This window comes from Cherax quadricarinatus, chromosome 43 (genome assembly GCF_038502225.1).
Source record: "Cherax quadricarinatus isolate ZL_2023a chromosome 43, ASM3850222v1, whole genome shotgun sequence".
In the NCBI taxonomy this organism is placed as follows: Eukaryota; Metazoa; Arthropoda; class Malacostraca; order Decapoda; family Parastacidae; genus Cherax; species Cherax quadricarinatus.
Window position 1 is genome coordinate 7,766,285 of NC_091334.1, and position 20,883 is coordinate 7,787,167.

A 20,883-nucleotide genomic window follows, 5' to 3' on the forward strand; every position below is an offset into this window, starting at 1 on the left:
GCCTGATTACCTGGTCCTTGACTGTTGTTTTCCTCCTGATGTGGCTAAACAACAACTTCAGGTCAGACTTGACTTTCGATGCTATGTCATTGTCGTATTGTCGCTGAGCCTCCCTTCTTATCTGTGCATATTCGTTTCTGGCTCTTCAGCTAATCTCTTTATTTTCATGGGTCCTTTGTCTTCTTTACGTTTTCCATTCTCTAGTACACCTAGTTTTTTCCTCCCTACCGTTTGGGTGAACCAAAGACTCATTCTGATCTTACCATTATTTCTGTTTCCCTTGGAAACAAACCTCTCCTCTGCCTCCTTGCATTTTGTTGTCACATAGTCCATCATTTCTTGTACTGGTTTTCCTGCCAGTTCTCTCTCCCACTGAACGTCTTGCAGGAAGTTCCTCATGCCTGTGTAGTCCCCCCTTGTGTAGTTTGGTTTTCCCATCCTATTCCTGCTACTCTCTCCACTTGTAGCTCAACTATGTAATCAAAGTACAGAACCACATGATCACTAGCTCCAAGGTAGGGTGGCCCGAAAAAAAAAAAGGAAAACCTTCATCATTCACTCCATCACTGTCTTGCCAGAGGCGTGCTTACACTACAGTTATAAAACTGCAACATTAATACCCCTTCTTCAGAGTGCAGGCACTGTACCTCTCATCTCCAGGTAACATTTATGAAGGGATTCAGAGAAACCGGCAGACCGGATTTGAGTCCACTGTAAATACTTCTTTAAATCTCATGTTGAGTTCCTCACATACTTCTCGGTCTTTTCTTGTGAATTCTCCACCTTCCTTCCTCAGCCTGATTACCTGGTCCTTGACTGTCGTTTTCCTTCTAATGTGGCTATACAACAGCTTCGGGTCAGACTTGACTGTGGATGCTGTGTCATTCTCTTGATGCCGCTGGGCCTCCCTCCTTATCTGTGTATATTCGTTTCTGGCTCTTGTGTGTGTGTCTTTGTTATGGTATACTTTATTCTCTCTCTACTTGGATCTTTTTCTCTAAATATCTCTCTTGTTTGTTTTCATGGCATCTCTTATCTTCTCTCTTGTGTGCTCTCTCAGCTTCTGCCTTCTTCTATTATTCTTTTATTATTACCTGTGAATATAAAAGAAACACTGTCTGTTTATAAATTCAAGTGTCTTCTCAAAAATCACTTAGTCACCCACAACTAAATAAATACTGAATAATTGTATCTCATAAATTTTATCTCGTAAATGTTTCTCATTATTGTATCTCATAAATGTCTTACCTGTGACCCAATCAAACTTTATTTTTTAATTACACTACCTAACAGAATACTCCAATCTACTGAATGTTCAGCAACACAGTAAATGACCATATGACCTGTCTTTGTAATACTCACTTGTGCTAAATTGTTATCTGTTTACAATAATGTTTTTACCACTGAATATATCATTGCTTAATTAATCTTAAGTTAATGGTCTGCATACAAGGGGCTTTGGCATATTGCACTGTAATAACTTTGTACTTCACTGTATCATGTTCAAATTAATTAATAAATAAATATATAAATAAATTACTCTCTGTCTTTCTTCGTTTCTTTTAGTTTATCCATAACTCGCTAGGCAAGACGTGTGAACAAGTGACCTTGTACCTAATATCTATTGTAATTTTAACTTATAATTATCGTGAGTAAAGTATTTTCTTGCTCCCCCATATAGTAATAAAAGTAATAAAATAGTAATAATAATAAAATAGCAATAGTAATAAAATTAATTATGTATTCTAGCTTATAATCTACATCCGTCTTTCCTGTGAAATCTCCGCGTATTTTTTTTTTAATATCTACTGTATATCTGTCACATCTGGTTGTTTAGAATGAAGCCGGAGTGGAGGGCAGGGAGAGAGCCTTTACTTTACTATCCTGACCTGGTCTAGATAAGTGTAGTAACGGTGGTTCGAACATTAGTGTTACCTGGAGTTTACCTGGAGAGAGTTCCGGGGCCTCCTGCCATGAGGCCTCATGGTGGATCAGCCTGATCAACCAGGCTGTTACTGCTGGCTGCACGCAATCCAACATACGAGCCACAGCCCGGCTGGTCAGGAACCGACTTTAGGTGCTTGTCCAGTGCCAGCTTGAAGACAGCCAGGGGTCTATTGGTAATCCCCCTTATGTATGCTTGAAGGCAGTTGAACAGTCTCGGGCCCCTGACACTTATTGTATGGTCTCTTAACGTGCTAGTGACACCCCTGCTTTTCATTGGGGGATGTTGCATCGTCTGCCAAGTCTTTTGCTTTCGTAGTGAGTGATTTTCGTGTGCAAGTTTGGTACTAGTCCCTCTAGGATTTTCCAGGTGTATATAATCATGTATCTCTCCCGCCTGCGTTCCAGGGAATACAGGTTCAGGAACTTCAAGCACTTCCAGTAATTGAGGTGTTTTATCTACGTTATGCGCGCCGTGTAGTTCTCTTCGTTGCATAATTTCGATAAAAACCACAAGGCCTTTCCCATGTACTGTGTGTGTGTACCACAAGTGACTAGTACGCAAGTACCTTGTTGTACTGCTAGGTGAGCAGGTACCTAGTTTTACTGCTAGGTGGATAAGTACCTTATTGTACTGCTAGGTGAGCAGATACCTAGTTTTACTGCTAGGTGGATAGGCATCTAATTTTAGTGATAGGCAGGGGTGTAAGGAAAGGCTTTTCATACGATTCGCCAGCCTGGGATCGAACCTATGACCTTTTCATTATGAGCCGAGCCACCTCTTCACCTAGCTCCTGGTGTAAACAAATTTGGGTAAGTTAGTTTTTATGCTCTAATTTTGTGAAATGTCACATGGATCAGGGTATGTAATTGTGATAATTAAGGCACGCTAAATACCCCAGACTTTGACATAATAATTGTGATAATTAAGTAAGGCACGCTAAATACCCCAGACTTTGACATAATAATTGTGATAATTAAGTAAGGCACGCTAAATACCCGAGACTTTGACATAATAATTGTGATAATTAAGTAAGGCACGCTAAATACCCGAGACTTTGACATAATAATTGTGATAATTAAGTAAGGCACGCTAAATACCCGAGACTTTGACATAATAATTGTGATAATTAAGGCACGCTAAATACCCCAGACTTTGACATAATAATTGTGATAATTAAGTAAGGCACGCTAAATACCCCAGACTTTGACATAATAATTGTGATAAGTAAGGCACGCTAAATACCCGAGACTTTGACATAATAATTGTGATAATTAAGTAAGGCACGCTAAATACCCGAGACTTTGACATAATAATTGTGATAATTAAGTAAGGCACGCTAAATACCCGAGACTTTGACATAATAATTGTGATAATTAAGTAAGGCACGCTAAATACCCCAGACTTTGACATAATAATTGTGATAATTAAGTAAGGCACGCTAAATACCCCAGACTTTAACATTATAGACAATAAAGATTAGATAATGTAAATAATTAAGGTTAGATAATGTAGGCTTTATTCAGATTTAATTCGTTTTATTATAAATTTTTACATTAGTTCCGGTATGCAGTAAATTATTTAATATCATTATACAGTATACAATAATCAGATTATTTTCATTATTTAATATACAATTCTCTTATATAATGTAGTCCATTAGCATAAGGTGTCCCGTAGCTGATTGGTAGCGCACTCAGCTCACACACTGAGGTCCTTGGTTCGACACCCGGTACGGGCTGTCCATGTTCACCCATCGGTAAAATAGGTACCTGGGTGTTAGTGAACTGGTGTGGGTCGCATCCTGGGACAAAACTGACCTAATTTCTGGGAAATGCTCAGCATAACAAACAACTTTCTATACAGTAGTATGTTATTAATGTCACCTATGGACTGTATACCTTGTACATGTAGAAATAAAAATTATTATTACAGACAATTCATTTACATTTTACAATAAACAATTTATTCGCTTCCTATAATATGCAGTAAAATATTTTCATTAAATCCGATGCATAATATAAAGTTTATCTGCCTTAATATTGTATATCTTGTGTTTGTTTTATTTTAATAATGCCTAAAATATTAGTGGAAAGATGAAATAAGGCGGAAGGCTTGCTGTTTAGTAGAAAATATCATTATATACTGAAATAAGAGAGAAATAAGGCAAGTTTGTCGTTTAGGATTAAATTTAATTGTATATTGAATAAAAAATAAGGCGAAAAGGCTTGCCATTTAGAAGAAAATATTATTTATTGTCATAATAAAGATATAAGGTGAGTAAATTTGTCATTTACAAGAAAATAAGACTGTTTATTGTAATAATAAGGAAATAAGGTTAGTAAAGTTGGCATTCAGAAGAAAATAAGACAATTTATTGTAATAATAAAGAGGCTTAGCTCATATGTTTCCATAGAAGGATCTTATTGGTAAAAGTTGTGTAGCGGACCAATGGTGAGCCAGGTAACATGTGCAGTATGGCGAGTGTCGACCAATGACCGCCGCTGTCTGATGGCAGTCCTGTGTGTGTGTACACCCAGTGTGTGTGTGCGTGCGTGTGTGTACACCGATGGTGTATGTGTGTGTGTTAGTGTGTGCGTGTGTTGTGTGTGTACTGGGAGTGATGGTGTGTGATAGTGAGGAGTGGAGGAGCAGCGGGAGACTTATTTGACGGGACTATGTTTCTTCACGTCAGCGGGCGGCGGAGATGGTTGACGGCAACATGGAGATAGTTCACGAGGGTATGCTCAAGAAATCGCCGCCCCCCAAGAGGCTGTGGAGGGCTGTAAGTCTCTTTTATCCCACCCAGACAGTCTCTCCACCCACCCCTCTCAGACCTACTCGGTCTAGACCCGTGTGTGTGTGTGTATACTTCGACCCCACCCAGTCCCCCCCTCCTCCCCTCCCCCCAGATAATTTACTTGGTCTGGTCTAGGTCTGTACAGGGTTTGTGCTCCACCCATTAATCACCACTATCTACCCGAGACCTACTTGGTCTGGACCTGTAAATATACATATACATACAGTAGCGACAAGAGGCTGGGCCAGGAGCTATGGCTCGACCCCTGCTACCATAATTAGATAAGCACACACATACCCATATCTACCCTCCTCGAGACCTACTCGGTCTTATTCTGACCTGTGGACACTTCACCAACATCTTTTACCCCCCGAGACCTATTTGGTCTTCTCCAGATATTTAAAATAACCACATCTACCCGAAGACCTACTTGGTCTTGTCCAGACCGATACATACACACCCACATCTACCCCAAGACCTACTTGGTCTTGCCCAGACCGATACATACACCCACATCCCCAAGACCTACTTGGTCTTGTCCACACCGATACATACACACCCACATCTACCCCAAGACCTACTTGGTCTTGTCCAGACCGATACATACACACCCACATCTACCCCAAGACCTACTTGGTCTTGTCCAGACCGATACATACACACCCACATCTACCCCAAGACCTACTTGGTCTTGCCCAGACCGATACATACACCCACATCCCCAAGACCTACTTGGTCTTGTCCAGACCGATACATACACACCCACATCTACCCCAAGACCTACTTGGTCTTGTCCAGACCGATACATACACACCCACATCCCCAAGACCTACTTGGTCTTGTCCAGACCGATACATACACACCCACATCCCCAAGACCTACTTGGTCTTGTCCAGACCTATACATACCCACATCTACCCGAAGACCTACTTGGTCTTGCCCAGACCTATACATACACACCCACATCTACTCCAAGACCTACTTGGTCTTGTCCAGACCTATACATACCCACATCTACCCGAAGACCTACTTGGTCTTGTGCAGACCTATACATACACACCCACATCTACCCCAAGACCTACTTGGTCTTGCCCAGACCTATACATACACACCCACATCTACCCCAAGACCTACTTGGTCTTGTCCAGACCTATACATACATACCCACATCTACCCCAAGACCTACTTGGTCTTGTCCAGACCTATACATACATACCCACATCTACCCCAAGACCTACTTGGTCTTGCCCAGACCTATACATACACACCCACATCTACTCCAAGACCTACTTGGTCTTGCCCAGACCTATACATACACACCCACATCTACCCCAAGACCTACTTGGTCTTGCCCAGACCTATACATACACACCCACATCTACCCCAAGACCTACTTGGTCTTGCCCAGACCTATACATACACACCCACATCTACCCCAAGACCTACTTGGTCTTGCCCAGACCTATACACACATATAACCACATCTACTGAGATTTACTCAGTCTTGTCTAGCACTATATACACACCTATCCCGCCCTCCCCAAAACCTGCTTAAGAATGTAAATTACTATATCAAAAGAGCCATACAGGTACAGTAATTATACATACAAAATTATTACATATTATGTTTGACCATATTATAGTACAAATGAGATTAGGTACAATATAAGTCTCCTGAGAAAGCCACTAATTATACAGATTCATTTCAGGCACTGATCATAATTCTTACAAACTACTTAAATATACACCTAGAATAAAATAGGTTACTATTGAATGGATACCCCTCAAGGAAGGTTCCTTGATGTTGGTGAGGGGCTCTTGATTTAGGGAATTGGATCTGTGCTCCAGTTCCCCGAATTAAGCCTGAATGCCTTCCACATCCCCCCCAGGTGCTGTATAATCCTCCGGGTTTAGCACTTTCCCCTTGATTATACGTAATAATAATAATAATATTGAATGGATAATGCATTACAGTCATAAGTGCAATTGGACAGTTTGCAGATGAAGAAGTGATCATTTACAAATAAATTACGTACATTGAAATTAAACCAGCTCGGTGACCTGTATATTATGAAGTGATTGATTGGGATGTTGAAATTAAAGTATGGGAATTGACACAAAGACAATGGCTATACCATTTATCATACATAGGAGCGTATGTGTAGATTACCTAGGATAACCCAAAAAAAGTCAGTGATTTATTTCCATTGAGTCATATATGTGGTATGTCAAAGAAGTACTTGTTCCTTGTGAGATAAAATTGTTCAGATTTTTAACCCAGAGGGTTAGCCACCCAGGATAACCCAAGACAGTCAGTATGTTATCGAGGACTTTTTTTTTTCCACTGGGGTCTTTTAATCTTGTCCCCCAGAATGTGATCCACACCAGTCAACTAATACTCAGGCACCTACTTAATGCTAGGTGAACAGGGATAGCAGGTGTAAGGAAACATGCCCAAAGTTTCCACCCTTGCCAGGAATTGAACCACAGACATTGTGTTAGAGGCAAGATAAGATAAGATAAGATTTCGTTCGGATTTTTAACCCCGGAGGGTTAGCCACCCAGGATAACCCAAGAAAGTCAGTGCGTCATCGAGGACTGTCTAACTTATTTCCATTGTTGTCCTTAATCTTGTCCCCCCAGGATGTGACCCACACCAGTCGACTAACACCCAGGTACCTATTTGCTGCTAGGTGAACAGGACAATAGGTGTAAGGAAACGTGTCGAAATGTTTCCACCCGCCGGGAATCGAACCCGGGCCTTCCGTGTGTGAAGCGGGAGCTTTAGCCACCGGGCCACCGTTGCCAGCTAGGTATCCCATGGCTTGGTTGGTAGCACATTCAGCTCACATACCGAATGTCTGTGCTTTGATTCCTGGGCAGGTGGAAATGTTGGTCATGTTTCCATGTTCTATCTAGGCTAGAATATTGCTGCACACTAACAGCACCTTTCAAGGCAGGTGAAATTGCTGACCTAGAAAATGTACAGAGAACCTTCATGGCGCGCATAACGGAGATAAAACACCTCAATTACTGGGAGCGCTTGAGGTTCCTAAACTTGTATTCCCTGGAACGCAGGCGGGAGAGATACATGATTATATACACCTGGAAAATCCTAGAGGGACTAGTACCGAACTTGCATACGAAAATCACTCACTATGAAAGCAAAAGACTTGGCAGACAATGCAACATCCCCCCAATGAAAAGCAGGGTGTCACTAGCACGTTAAGAGACCATACAATAAGTGTCAGGGGCCCGAGACTGTTCAACTGCCTCCCAGCATACATAAGGGGGATTACCAACAGACCCCTGGCAGTCTTAAAGCTGGCACTGGACAAGCACCTCAAGTCTGTTCCTGACCAGCCGGGCTGTGGCTCGTACGTTGGTTTGCGTGCAGCCAGCAGTAACAGCCTGGTTGATCAGGCTCTGATCTACCAGGAGGCCTGGTCACAGACCGGGCCGCGGGGGCGTCGACCCCCGGAACTCTCTCCAGGTAAACACCTGCTTCCCCTGTTCACCTAGTAGTAAGTAGGTACCTAGGTGTTTGTTGACTGTTGTGGGTCGCATCCTGGGGGATGGTAGTATAGCTCAGATAGGGCTGGCCTTTAAAAATGACCTGAGGTAGGATAACAGCTCTTAGCCTGCAGAATTGATCTGTGTAGAAAAAAAAAACTCAGCAATGGGGACCCCCCTGTATTGTGTTCATGTGTTGTTTCAGTTCTCCAGATAGAATTTAAGGTCTGAGTCAACATTAGTATTGAGTGTCCTATAGCCAAAGTGTGCACAGTAGAAAGTGTGAATATTGTATAGATTAAGTAAATGTAAACTTTTGGAGAAGGATAGTGTGTGTTTTCAAGATCCTGAATGAGTAATAATTCTGAGAGCTGATTTTTGCTGAGTAACATGTTTAAGGCAATTAGCTGATGTTGATCCACATGCACAGATACTTTAAGTGATGTATAGATAGATTAAAGATTAGCAGGGAAGTATGGAGAATGTAGTAGTTATTTTCTGAGAGAATGCCCACTGTTTTGGAAGTTTTATTAGCAGTGTTCTGGATGTGTGTGTGTTTGTCCTGCCTATCAGTTAGTGCATTGTTTATTTTTGTTAACAAGACATCCTTTGGATATGCTGAATGGTGGCACCCCATGGCCTGGTGGCTAAGCTCTTGCTTCACACAGCGAGGGTCTGGGTTTGATTCCCAGCGAGGGTCTGGGTTTGATTCCCAGCGAGGGTAGAAACATTGGGCGTGTTTCTTTACACCGGTTGTCTATGTTCACCCATCAGTAAAATGGGTACCTAGGAGTTAGTCGACTGGTGTGGGTCGCATCCTGGGACAAAACTGACCTAATTTGCCCGAAATACTCTGCATGACAAGCGGCTTTCTATATAGTAGGATGTCATTGATATTATTATTATATTATTATTAATGTTGAAGACAGAGTAAAACAACTGAAGTTCAGTCACGTTTATAAAATAGCTCACAAACAGTGTCCGGAATATCTTGCAGCCAAGGTTGTCAAAGCTGGGAACCAAAACAATCATAGTACTAGGGGAAGGGAGCACAACTTTGTAGTACCCATAGTTAGTGGCCAGGCTTCAAACATTTTATTGTACAGCAATAAAGGAGTGGAACAAACTGCCTGCACATGTCAAAGGCTGCCATAGTATGAAGCAGTTCAAGAAGAGAGCCAAAAGGTACCTAATGAATGCACCTACAGAAAGGGAGGAGAATGATTTCTTATATAACTAGCATACATGTAGTACCTATTACTGTGATCTATCCATTTAGATGTAACTGTAAATAGCTCAGTTTACCTTATTCCTACTATATCTCCTTTTACTGTTTAAATAATAAGGTATTACAAGGACCCCAGTGGAAATAAGTCACATTTTCTGACTTTCCTGGTTACCCTAGGTAATCTACACACATTCTGCTATGTATAAAAATTTATGTAGCTTTTTTGTGTACCTGTACCTAAACAAACTTACTTAAATATTATATAGAAGGTCTTGTCAGTATTGAGTATGAGTTTGTTAGTGGTGACCCAAATAGATATTTTAGCGACTTCATCATTGGCTGTGTATTTGAAATGACAAAAGTTGCATCATGGGCAAACAGAATTGGTTTAAATTTCAAAGAAGCATTTCAAAGGTAATTTATGTAGATTAGGAATAACAGAGGACCCAGGACACTACCTTGAGGAATCCCTATGTTGATCAATCAGGTTGCTGAAGAACATTTATTATTGATTACATGTTGGTGTCTGTCACTCAGGTAAGATTTAATTTGAGCAGTAGAAAGTTATGGTCCACTGTTTCAAAAGCTTTTTTGAGGTCACTAAAGATGCCCATTGGATATTCATTATTTTCATGAGAGTGATAGAGCTGAGCGTTTTTATTATTACATCATTGGTACTTCGTCCTGGCCTGAAGCCAAACTGACACAGGTTGAGGGTATTGTGTTTTGTTTAGTTATGAAGCCATATACATTTGCTTATACAGGTCGGCCATCACTAATCTGGCAATCAGTTATTCAGTTCCATCAGTAATCTGGCACTGATTTTAGTTAGCATAATTTCAAATTTCATAATTATACTGACTCAGAAATTGTGCAGATGGTTGTAAATCCACAGCTGCAAGCCAATGGAAGAGAAAGCAATGATGAAAATGAGGAAGATGTAGCAGAAAGAATCTCTCTTGATAGTTTAAGTGTAATATAACCTAACCACTCTGTAATTCGGCAAACTCACTAATCCAGCACACTACAGGTCCCAGTGATGTCGGATTAGTGATGGCCTACCTGTATACAACAACAAAACTCGACAAACAACCATAGCTAAACATACTGAACAAATAACAACACTAAATTCCAAAATGGAAGAAGCTGTCCAGGACTGGAAAAACACCATGACTGCACAGTTGAATGACTGTCTACAAAACCAGCAAAAGTTATCTGATGCAGTTATTGTCAACAGTCCTCATCTTATCAGTGGTACAAACCAAACCAGTTGCATGGTTACAATACTTAATATCATCCAAGATGAACTACAAGCGATCTTAACAACAGATAGTCAAGGAGGCCCGTGTGTTAGGAGGTAGCCTGGGTCATAAAATAAGTGTTATGCTTAGACCACAGTCATGTGACACAAGAAAAAAGACTTGATTAGTGCATCCATAAAAAAGAAGAGTACAGTGTACGTCAGTGAGTGCCTTAAAAGTGACAGACCCTATTGTATAGGTTTCACACAAGATGGTACAATTATGGTGAGGAAAACAGATGTAGGCCGTATTATGCAATCACAAATGAACAGGAACTGTCTAATTTCCTTAGGGATGTCAACCTTACTGAGACTAGTTAGTCTCTACTCCTTGCTACAGTACTCCACCTTTAGTGCAATGTAACTACCTCACTGTTATGCAATTTTTGCTATTATTTACTTGTTATTTACTTTTTTATTATTTTTTTATTAACACATCAGCCATTTCCCACCAAGGTAGGGTGGCCATAAAAAGAAAAACTTTCACCATCATTCACTCCATCAGTCTTGCAGGAGGTTTGCTTACATTACAGTTATAAAACTGCAACATTAACACCCCTCCTTCAGAGTACAGGCACTGTACTTCTCATCTCCAGGACTCAAGTCTGTCCTGCCAGTTTCCCTGAATCCCTTCATAAAATTACCCTGCTCATAGTCCAGCAGCATGTCAGGTCCTAAAAGCCATTTGTCTCCATTCACTCCTATCTAATACGCTCACGCATGCTTGCTGGAAATCCAAGCCCCTCACACACGAAACCTCCTTTACTCCCTCCCTCTCCCTCCAAGCTTTCCAAGGCCAACCTCTACCCCACCTTCCCTCCACTACAGATTTATACACACTCGAAGTCATTTTATTTTGTTCCATCCTCTCCAGACTCCCATACAACTAAGTCTGCTGCATTGATCATTTCAGTAAATGGATTTTCGTTTTAAACACACACTTCCATCCCTTTATTAGTTCGTTATACTGAGGTTTCATTTTACATCCATGTCCTTCATACTCACACCATCCATTCTTATATTCAGTCTGTCATTACCCAGTGTCCCGTAGCTTGATCACTATCACACTCAGCTCATACTCTGAGGTCCGAGGGGAGTCAGTCCCTGATACGGCTGGAAACATTAGGATGCGTTTCCTTAAGACACCTGCTGTCCATATTCACCTGTTAGTAAAACAGATACCTGGGTGTTAGCCAACTGGTGTGGGTTGCATCCTGGGGACAAAATTGACCTAACTTGCCCTAAATGCTCTGCATAACAAGAGATTTTCTATATACAGTGGACCCCCGGTATACAATATTAATCCGTTCCTGAGAGCTCATCGTATGCCAAAATTATCAGAAGGTGAATTAATTTTCCCCATAAGAAATAATGGAAATCAAATTAATCCGTGCAAGACACCCAAAAATATTATGAAAAAAAAGTTTTACCACATGAAATATTAAGTTTAATGCACACAAACTGAAGAAGACATGCACAGTTAGTAGTACTCTACTAACAATAGAATACATGACACTTACCTTTAATGAAGATCTGGTGATGATTGATGGGATGGGAGGAGGGGAGAGTGTCGAAGTTGTTAATGTTTAGAAGGGGAATCCCCTTCCATTAGGACTTGAGGTAGCAAGTCCTTTTCCGGAGTTATTTCCCTTCTTCTTTTAATGCCACTAGGACCAGCTTGAGAGTCACTGGACCTCTGTCACACAACAAATCTGTCCATAGAGTTCTGTACCTCCCGTTCCTTTAAGATTTGTCTAAAATGGGCCACAACATTGTCATTGTAATAGTCACCAGCACAGCTTGCAATAGCTGTGTTAGGGTGATTTTCATCCATAAAGGTTTGCAGTTCAACCCACTTTGCACACATTTCCTTAATTTTTGAAGTAGGCACAGTGGATTCCACAACTGGCATAGGCTTCTCAGGGTTAGCCCCAAACCCTTCAAAATCTTTCTTAATTTCCATACTAATTCTCGCCCTTTTAACCACAGGGTTGGCACTAGAAGCTTCCTTGGGGCCCATGGTGACTTATTTTGCAGAAACAAGCTCCAAAAACACTGTGATAATATGGAATGTACCAAATGTATGCTTAGATGGGAGCACACTGGCTGGCTTGTAAACACTGGCACGCACGGGGCAGTTCAGGCCTCATGTGGACGTGTCCTGGACGAATCGTGTGTGGCGGGTTTTTTAACGAGTGGCGAGGCAAAATTTTTGCGTTAAAATGTATCGTATACCGGATTTAACATATACCGATGCCATCGTATGCCAGGGGTCCATTGTACAGTGGACCCTCAGTTATCGGCCGTTCCACTTATCAGCCAACTCGGTTATCGGCTGGTTTTTTGGCTTCTGGTTATCAGCCGATATTTCGCTTATCAGCTGTATGGTACGCAACAACCTGCCACCGCCAGCCACGAGCATGTCAGTCTGGCTTTGTCTCTGGGTGATTGAGGAGGCTTCTGCTCATTCATCCAAACATTTCACTATAATTCATTGATTTTCTTGGTTATCGATTAGGTGCAACTGGGAAATAAGTAACCATGGCCCCAAAGAAAGTTCCTAGTAAAGTTCCTTTGGTAAAGAAAGTGAGAAACACGATGGAATTTAAGAAAGAAGTTGTTGAAAAGTATGAGAGTGGTGTACAGGTTCTAGAACTTGCCAGGATGTATGGGAATAACAAATCAACAATCACTTCTATCCTGGCAAAGAAAGAACAGACTGAGGAAGCTTATGTGACAAAAGGAGTAAATGTGCTAAGCAAACAAAGGTCACCGATAATGGAAGATATGGAGTTGTTGGTTTTGTGGATCACCGAAAAACAATTAGCAGGAGATAGTGTTGTGGAGCCAGTGATTTGTGAGAAGGCAAGGCAGTTGCATGCAGATCTTGTAAAGAAAATGCCTGGAACAAGTGTTGCTGTTAGTGAATTTAGGGCCAGCAAAGGCTGGTTTGAGAGATTTAAGAAGCGTAGTGGCATGCACAATGTGGTAAGGCATGGGGAGGCTGCAAGTTCTGACAAATGTGTGGCTAAAAAATTTGTGTAGGAATTCAAGGGGTATGTAGAGGCTGAAGGATTCCTCCCCCAACAAGTGTTCAATTGTGATGAAACAGGCCTCTTTTGGAAGAAAATGCCAAAGAGGACCTACATTACGCAGGAGGAAAAAGCACTGCCAGGACACAAGCCTATGAAAGACAGGCTTACTTTTTTGTTCTGTGCTAACGCTGGTGGAGATTTCAAAGTGAAGCCTTTACTGGTGTATCGCTCAGAAAATCCCAGAGTGTTCAAGAAAAACAGTGTCATCAAGAATAGATTGTATGTGATGTGGAAAGCTAATAATGAGGCATGGATCACAAGGCACATTTTCAAAGAGTGGGTCAATGATGTGTTTGGCCCCAGTGTGAAAAAATACCTCCTGGAAAATAAATTGCCACTTAAGTGCCTCCTTGTACTGGACAATGCTCCTGCTCATCCTCCAGACTTGGAAGACCAGTTGTTTAGGGACTTCATTTTTATAACAGTGAAGTTCTTGCCTCCTAACACCACTCTTCTCATCCAGCCCATGGACCAGCAGGTCATTTCTAACTTCAAAAAGCTCTACACATAAACAGTGTTTCAAAGGTGCTTTGAAGTGACCTCGGACATTCATTTGACCCTAAGAGAGTTCTGGAGGAATCATTTCAGTATCCTCCATTGCACAGAGAGTGACTTCCAGGACTTTGAACTCTGCTTGGAAAAAATTTGTGGCCAGATTGTGTCCAAGAGAGGGATTTTGAAGGGTTTGAGGCTGACCCTGAGGACCCTACACCTGTTGTGGAATCTATTGTGGCACTGGAGAAGTCCATGGGGTTGGATGTGAGTGGAAAGGATGTGGAAGAGTTGGTGGAGGACCGCACGGAAGAGCTAACCACTGAAGAGCTGCAAGACCTTCAACTGGGACAGCAACAGACTGCAGCTGAGGAAATTGCTTCAGAGGAGGAGGAGGAAGAGAGAAGGCAGAAGGTGCCTTCTTCAGTGATTAACCCTTTGAGGGTTTTCGTCGTACTAGTACGTCTTACGCGTAGGGGTTTTTGACGTACTAGTACTCATAAATTCTAGCGACCTCAAATCTAGTGGGAGAAAGCTGGTAGGCCTTCATATGAAAGAATGGGTCTATGTGGTCAGTGTGCACAGTCTAAAAAAAATCCTGCAGCACACAGTGCATAATGAGAAAAAAAAAACTTTTTCCATTTTTTTTAATAAATCAGCGACTTTGCAGTGTATTTTCGTATGGTATTTATTGTTGTATTCTAGTTTTCTTGGTCTCATTTTATAGAATGGAAGACATATTACTGAAATTGAGATGATTTTGACTGGTTTTACAATGAAAGGTGCCTTGAAATTGAGCTCAAAGTAGCAGAAATGTTCGATTTTTACCAAACTTCAAAAGTAAACAAATCGTGCCAAGCGTGCAATACACGTCAACTGGTGAGTCTAATATTCTTTCACAAGTGCACCAATAATATTTATACCATTTTTTACACTAATGCAGTAGTCTGCATAACAGTAAATCTTATATTTTTTGTGAGAATAAAAATTCAAAGTGGAAAGCAAAAGAATATAAGAGGGGCCTTGAGACGTGACTAATGACTAGAGGAAATGTCATTTTAGTGCCAGGAATGTCTTTCTTGTTTATTCTGGACCCTATTCCGAAATTGGCATCTTTTGAAATTTGTGTGAAATTGGCAAAATTGCTAAATTCTGACCACTGTACTGGATAGTTGAATTTATAAATGGGTGGTTTCTTGCACCCATTCGATAGAAAAAATGGAGTTCTAGCGAAATATTCATGTTTTTTGTCGACTAGTACAGTGAAATTGGCCGAAAATGGGGCTCAAAGTGGGCAAAATCGCCGATCCGTAAACATCGCCGAGACCGCTAACTTTGCGAGAGCATAATTCCGTAAGTTTTCTATCAAATTTCAAACTTTTGGTGTCGTTATGATCGGGAAAAGATTCTCTATCTTTTCATAAGAGAAAATAATTTTTTTTTTTTTTAAATTTGGCCGACCCTGAGAACGAGTTTCGGAGAGGGCCTGTCGACCCTCAAAGGGTTAAGGATATGTGTGCAAAGTGGAATGAGTTACAGAATTTTGTTGAAAAGCATCACCCTGACAAAATCTTGTCCCACTTCAGGGAAATCTTAAAGAGATGCCAGAAACAGAGCACTCTGGACAGTTATTTTGTGTGACAGGGGTCCAGTAACTCTCAAGCTGGTCCTAGTGGCATTAAAAGACAAAGAATGGAAGTAACCCCAAAGAGAGACTTGTTACCTGAAATCCTTATGGAGGGAAATTTCCCTTCCAAACACTAACCCCAACTCCCTCTCTCCTCCCTATCTTCCATAAGCCAACAAGAGTCTTCAGTAAAGGTATGTAATACTGATTTAATTGTTCATGTATTTATTTTTTTTAGTTCTCATTGTTTTGTGTATGTAAAACTACATTTAACCCTTTGACTGTTTTGGTTGTATATATACGTCTTACGAGCCGCCGTTTTTGACGTATATATACTCATAAATTCTAGTGGCTTCAGATCAAGCAGGAGAAAGCTGGTAGGCCCACATGTGAGAGAATGGGTCTGTGTGGTCAGTGTGCACCACATAAAAAAATCCTGCAGCACGCAGTGCATAATGAGAAAAAAACTCCAACCGTTTTTTTTTTTCTAATTAAAATGCTGACTTTGTGGTCTATTTTCTTATAGTATTTATGGTTGTATTCTCGTTTTCTTGGTCTCATTTGATAGAATGGAAAGCATATTATAGAAATAGAGGTGATTTTGATTGGTTTTACTATAAAAAGAACCTTGAAATGGAGCTCAAAGTAGGGGAAATGTTTGATTTTTGCCGATGTTCAGAAGTAAACAAATGATGTCATTTTCCAATAAATGTCCAAGTAGCCATTCTAATATGCAGTCATGAATGGGTTGACATTATTTATACAATTATTACAATATTGCAGTAGTCTGCATAACAGTAAATCTTCTATTTTTTGTTTGAATAAAAATTCAAAATAAAAAGCAAGAGTAATATCAGAGGGGCCTGGAGACATGACTGATGAACAAAGAAAATGTTATTTTAGAGCCAGGAATGTCTGCATTGTTCATTTTGGACCCTATTTTGAAATTGCCATATTTTTTAATTTTCGTGAAATTGGCCAAATTGCAAATTTCTGACCATGTTATTGGGTAGATGAAATTGGTAAATGGGCAGTTTCTTGTACTCAGTTGATAGAAAAAAATGGAGTTCTAAAGAAATAGCTACGAGTTTGGTCAAATGGAACAATGGAATTAGCCAGAAATAGGGCTCAAAGTGGGCAAAATTGCCGATTCGTAAATATCGCCGAGGTCGCTAACTTCGCGAGAGTGTAATTCCATCAGTTTTCCATCAAATTTCGTTCTTTTGGTGTCATTACAATCAGGAAAAGATTCTCTATCATTTCATGAGATTTTTTTTTTTTTTTTTTGCGCAACACCAGGAGACACCTCAGGATTTGGGGTTACAACAGCCAAGCGGTTAATCTTCAAAAAAAAAATGTATTATTTTTAATATTTTTGGGTGTGTGGAACAGATTACTTGCATTTACATTAATCCTTATGGGAAGTATTATTTCGGTTTTAGGCCGACCTTCCGGAACGGATTATGGCCAATAACCAAGGGTCCACTGTAGTAGTATGTTATGGATATCAGCTAGGCCTGTATGCCTTGTACATGTACTTATAGAAATAAAGATATTTATTTTTATTATTATTGTATTATTATTATTATTATTATTATTATTATTATTATTAGCCTCATCACCTTGCTTTGTAGTACATTGGTCTTTTAGTGTTAAGTTGTCATAGTTGTAGTCTAAGTTTGCCCACAGTTCAAAGTTAGACATTGAATTTAATGTATGCTGTACTATATCTATGTATTGAATAATGAATTGAAATTGTTGTTATTATAATCTAATATATACAGAAATGGCGCACACGGTGGTTTGTGCTACGATCTGGAGAATTACCAGGTCAATACTTCTTGGAGTACTACACAGACAGCACCCGGCGAAAGCTGAAGGGTAAAATTGATCTAGACCAGTGTGATCAGGTGAGTAGCAAGATGTGATAGATATATATGTACGTGTGTGTGTGTGTGTGTGTGTGTGTGTGTGTGTGTGTGTGTGTGTGTGTGTGTGTGTGTTTGCCATTCTGTTCAAAGAATGGCAAATATTTTTGATCAATTTGTTCAGTTTGATTTTTTTTTTTTTTAACAAGTCGGCCATCTCCCACCGAGGCAGGGTGACCCAAAAAGAAACAAAATCCCCAAAAAGAAAATACTTTCATCATCATTCAACACTTTCACCTCACTCACACATAATCACTGTTTTTGCAGAGGTGCTCAGAACACAACAGTTTAGAAGCATATACATATGCATAAAGATACACAACATATCCCTCCAAACTGCTAATATCCCAAACCCCTCCTTTAGAGTGCAGGCATTGTACTTCCCATTTCCAGGAGTCAAGTCCGGCTATATAAAAATAACCGGTTTCCCTGAATCCCCTCACTAAATATTACCCTGCTCACACTCCAACAGATCGTCAGGTCCCAAATACCATTCGTCTCCATTCACTCCTATCGAACACACTCATGCACGCCTGTTGGAAGTCCAAGCCCCTCACCCACAAAACCTCCCTTACCCTTTCCTTCCAACCTTTTTGAAGACAACCCCTACCCCGCCTTCCTTCCCCTTCAGATTTAAATGCTCTCCATGTCATTCTACTTAGATCCATTCTCTCTAAATGACCAAACCACCTCAACAGCCCCTCTTCAGCCCTCTGACTAATACTTTTATTAACTCCACACCTTCTTCTAATTTCCACACTCCAAATTTTCTGCATAATATTTACACTACACATTGCCCTTAGACAGGACATCTCCACTGCCTCCAACCGCCTCCTTGCTGCTGCATTCACAACCCAAGCTTCACACCCATATAAGAATGTTGGTACTACTATACTTTCATACATTCCCTTCTTTGCCTCCATAGATAACATTTTTTGTCTCCACACATACCTCAATGCACCACTCACCTTTTTTCCCTCATCAATTCTATGATTAACCTCATCGTTCATAAATCCATCCACTGACACGTCAACTCCCAAGTACAGTGGACCCCCGACATTCGATATTAATCCATTCCTGAGAGCTCATCGAATGTCGAAAATATCGAAAGTCAAATTAATTTTCCGCTTAAGAAATAATGGAAATCAAATTAATCCATGCAAGACACCCAAAAGTATGAAAAAAAAAATTTTTACCACATGAAATATTAAGTTTAATGCAATAGAATAATTACAATAACAACAATAACAATAGATTAATAACAATAGAATAATTGACACTTACCTTTAATGAAGATTTGGTGATAATTGATGGGATGGGAGGAGGGGAAAGTGTGGATGGTGTTAGTGTTTAGAAGGGGAATCCCCTTTCATTAGGACTTGAACTGGCAGCCTCACCATGCCTTACCACACTGTGTATGCCACTACGATTCTTAAATCTTTTAAACCAACCTTTGCTGGCCTTAAATTCACTCACATCACCACTAGTTGCAGGCAATTTCTTTACCAAATCATCATGCACTCCGACACATGCACTCCAGTTTCGTACTTTGCAATTATCTCTTTCTTCATTTCAATAGTCATTAGCACATTTTTTCTCGAAGGGTTGGCACTAGAAGCTTTCTTGGGGCCCATGGTTACTTATTTTGCAGAAACAAGCACCAAAAACAGTGATAATATGGATAATATGGAATGTACTGAATGTATCCTTAGATGCGCGCACACTGGCTGGCTTGTAAACACTGGCACACACAGGGCAGTTCAGGCCACACGTGGACACATCTTGTATGAACCGTATCGAATGTCGGGTTTTCCATCGAATGTCGAGGCGAAATTTTTGCGTTAAAATGCATCGAATGTCGGATTTATCGAATGTCGATGCCATCGAATGTCGATGCCATCGAATGTTGGGGGTCCACTGTATCTGAAAACGTTCACTTCATCCATACTACTCCTCCCCAATTTGATATCCAATTTTTATTTATCTAAATTATTTGATACCCTCACCACCTTACTCTTTTCTGTGTTCACTTTCAACTTTCTGCCTTTACACACACTCCCAAACTCATCCACTAACCTTTGCAATTTTTCTTTAGAATCTCCCATAAGCACAGTATCATCAGCAAAAAGCAACTGTGTCAATTCCCATTTTGTATTTGATTCCCCATAATTTAATCCCACCCCTCTCCTGAACACCCTAGCATTTACTTCTTTTACAACCCCATCTATAAATATATTAAACAACCATGGTGACATTACACATCCCTGTCTAAGACCTACTTTTACCGGGAAGTATTCTCCCTCTCTTCTACACACCCTAACCTTAGCCTCACTATCCTCATAAAAACTCTTTCAGCATTTAGTAACTTACCACCTATTCCATATATACTTGCAACATCTACCACATTGCTCCCCTATCGACTCTATCATATGTCTTTTCTAAATCCATAAATGCAATAAAAACTTCCTTACCTTTATCCAAATACTGTTCGCATATATGCTTCAATGTAAACACTTGATCTACACATCCCCTACCCACTCTGAAACCTCCTTGCTCATCTGCAATCCTACATTCTGTCCTACCTCTAATTCTTTTAATTATAACCCTACCGTACACTTTTCCTGGTATACTCAGTAAACTTATTCCTCTATAATTTTTACAATCTCTCTTGTCCCCCTTCCCTTTATATAAAAGGACTATACATGCTCTCCGCCAGTCCCTAGGTACCTTCCCCTCTTTCATACATTTATTAAACAAAAATACCAACCACTCCAACACTATATCCCCCCTGCTTTTAACATTTCTGTCATGATCCCGTCAGTTCCAGCTACTTTACCCCCTTTCATTCTACATAATGCCTCATGCACCTCCCCCCCACACATCCTGTTCTTCTACACTCCTAAAAGATGGTATACCTCTCTGGCCAGTGTATGAAATTACTGCTTCCCTTTCTTC

At 40.4% G+C, this 20,883-nt stretch overlaps 1 protein-coding gene across 2 annotated transcripts in view; it reads left to right on the forward strand.

Moving 5' to 3' along the window:
* The first annotated feature begins 4,465 nt into the window (after positions 1-4,465).
* Positions 4,466-20,883, forward strand: part of dos (daughter of sevenless) — a 43,163-nt gene continuing 26,745 nt past the window's right edge. For both annotated transcript variants that reach the window (XM_070093545.1, XM_070093546.1), the window contains exons 1-2: positions 4,466-4,730; positions 17,785-17,910. In XM_070093545.1, coding sequence (XP_069949646.1) covers positions 4,653-4,730; positions 17,785-17,910 — 204 coding nt within the window. In that variant the 5' untranslated portion in view covers positions 4,466-4,652. The remainder of the gene's footprint in view (positions 4,731-17,784; positions 17,911-20,883) is intronic.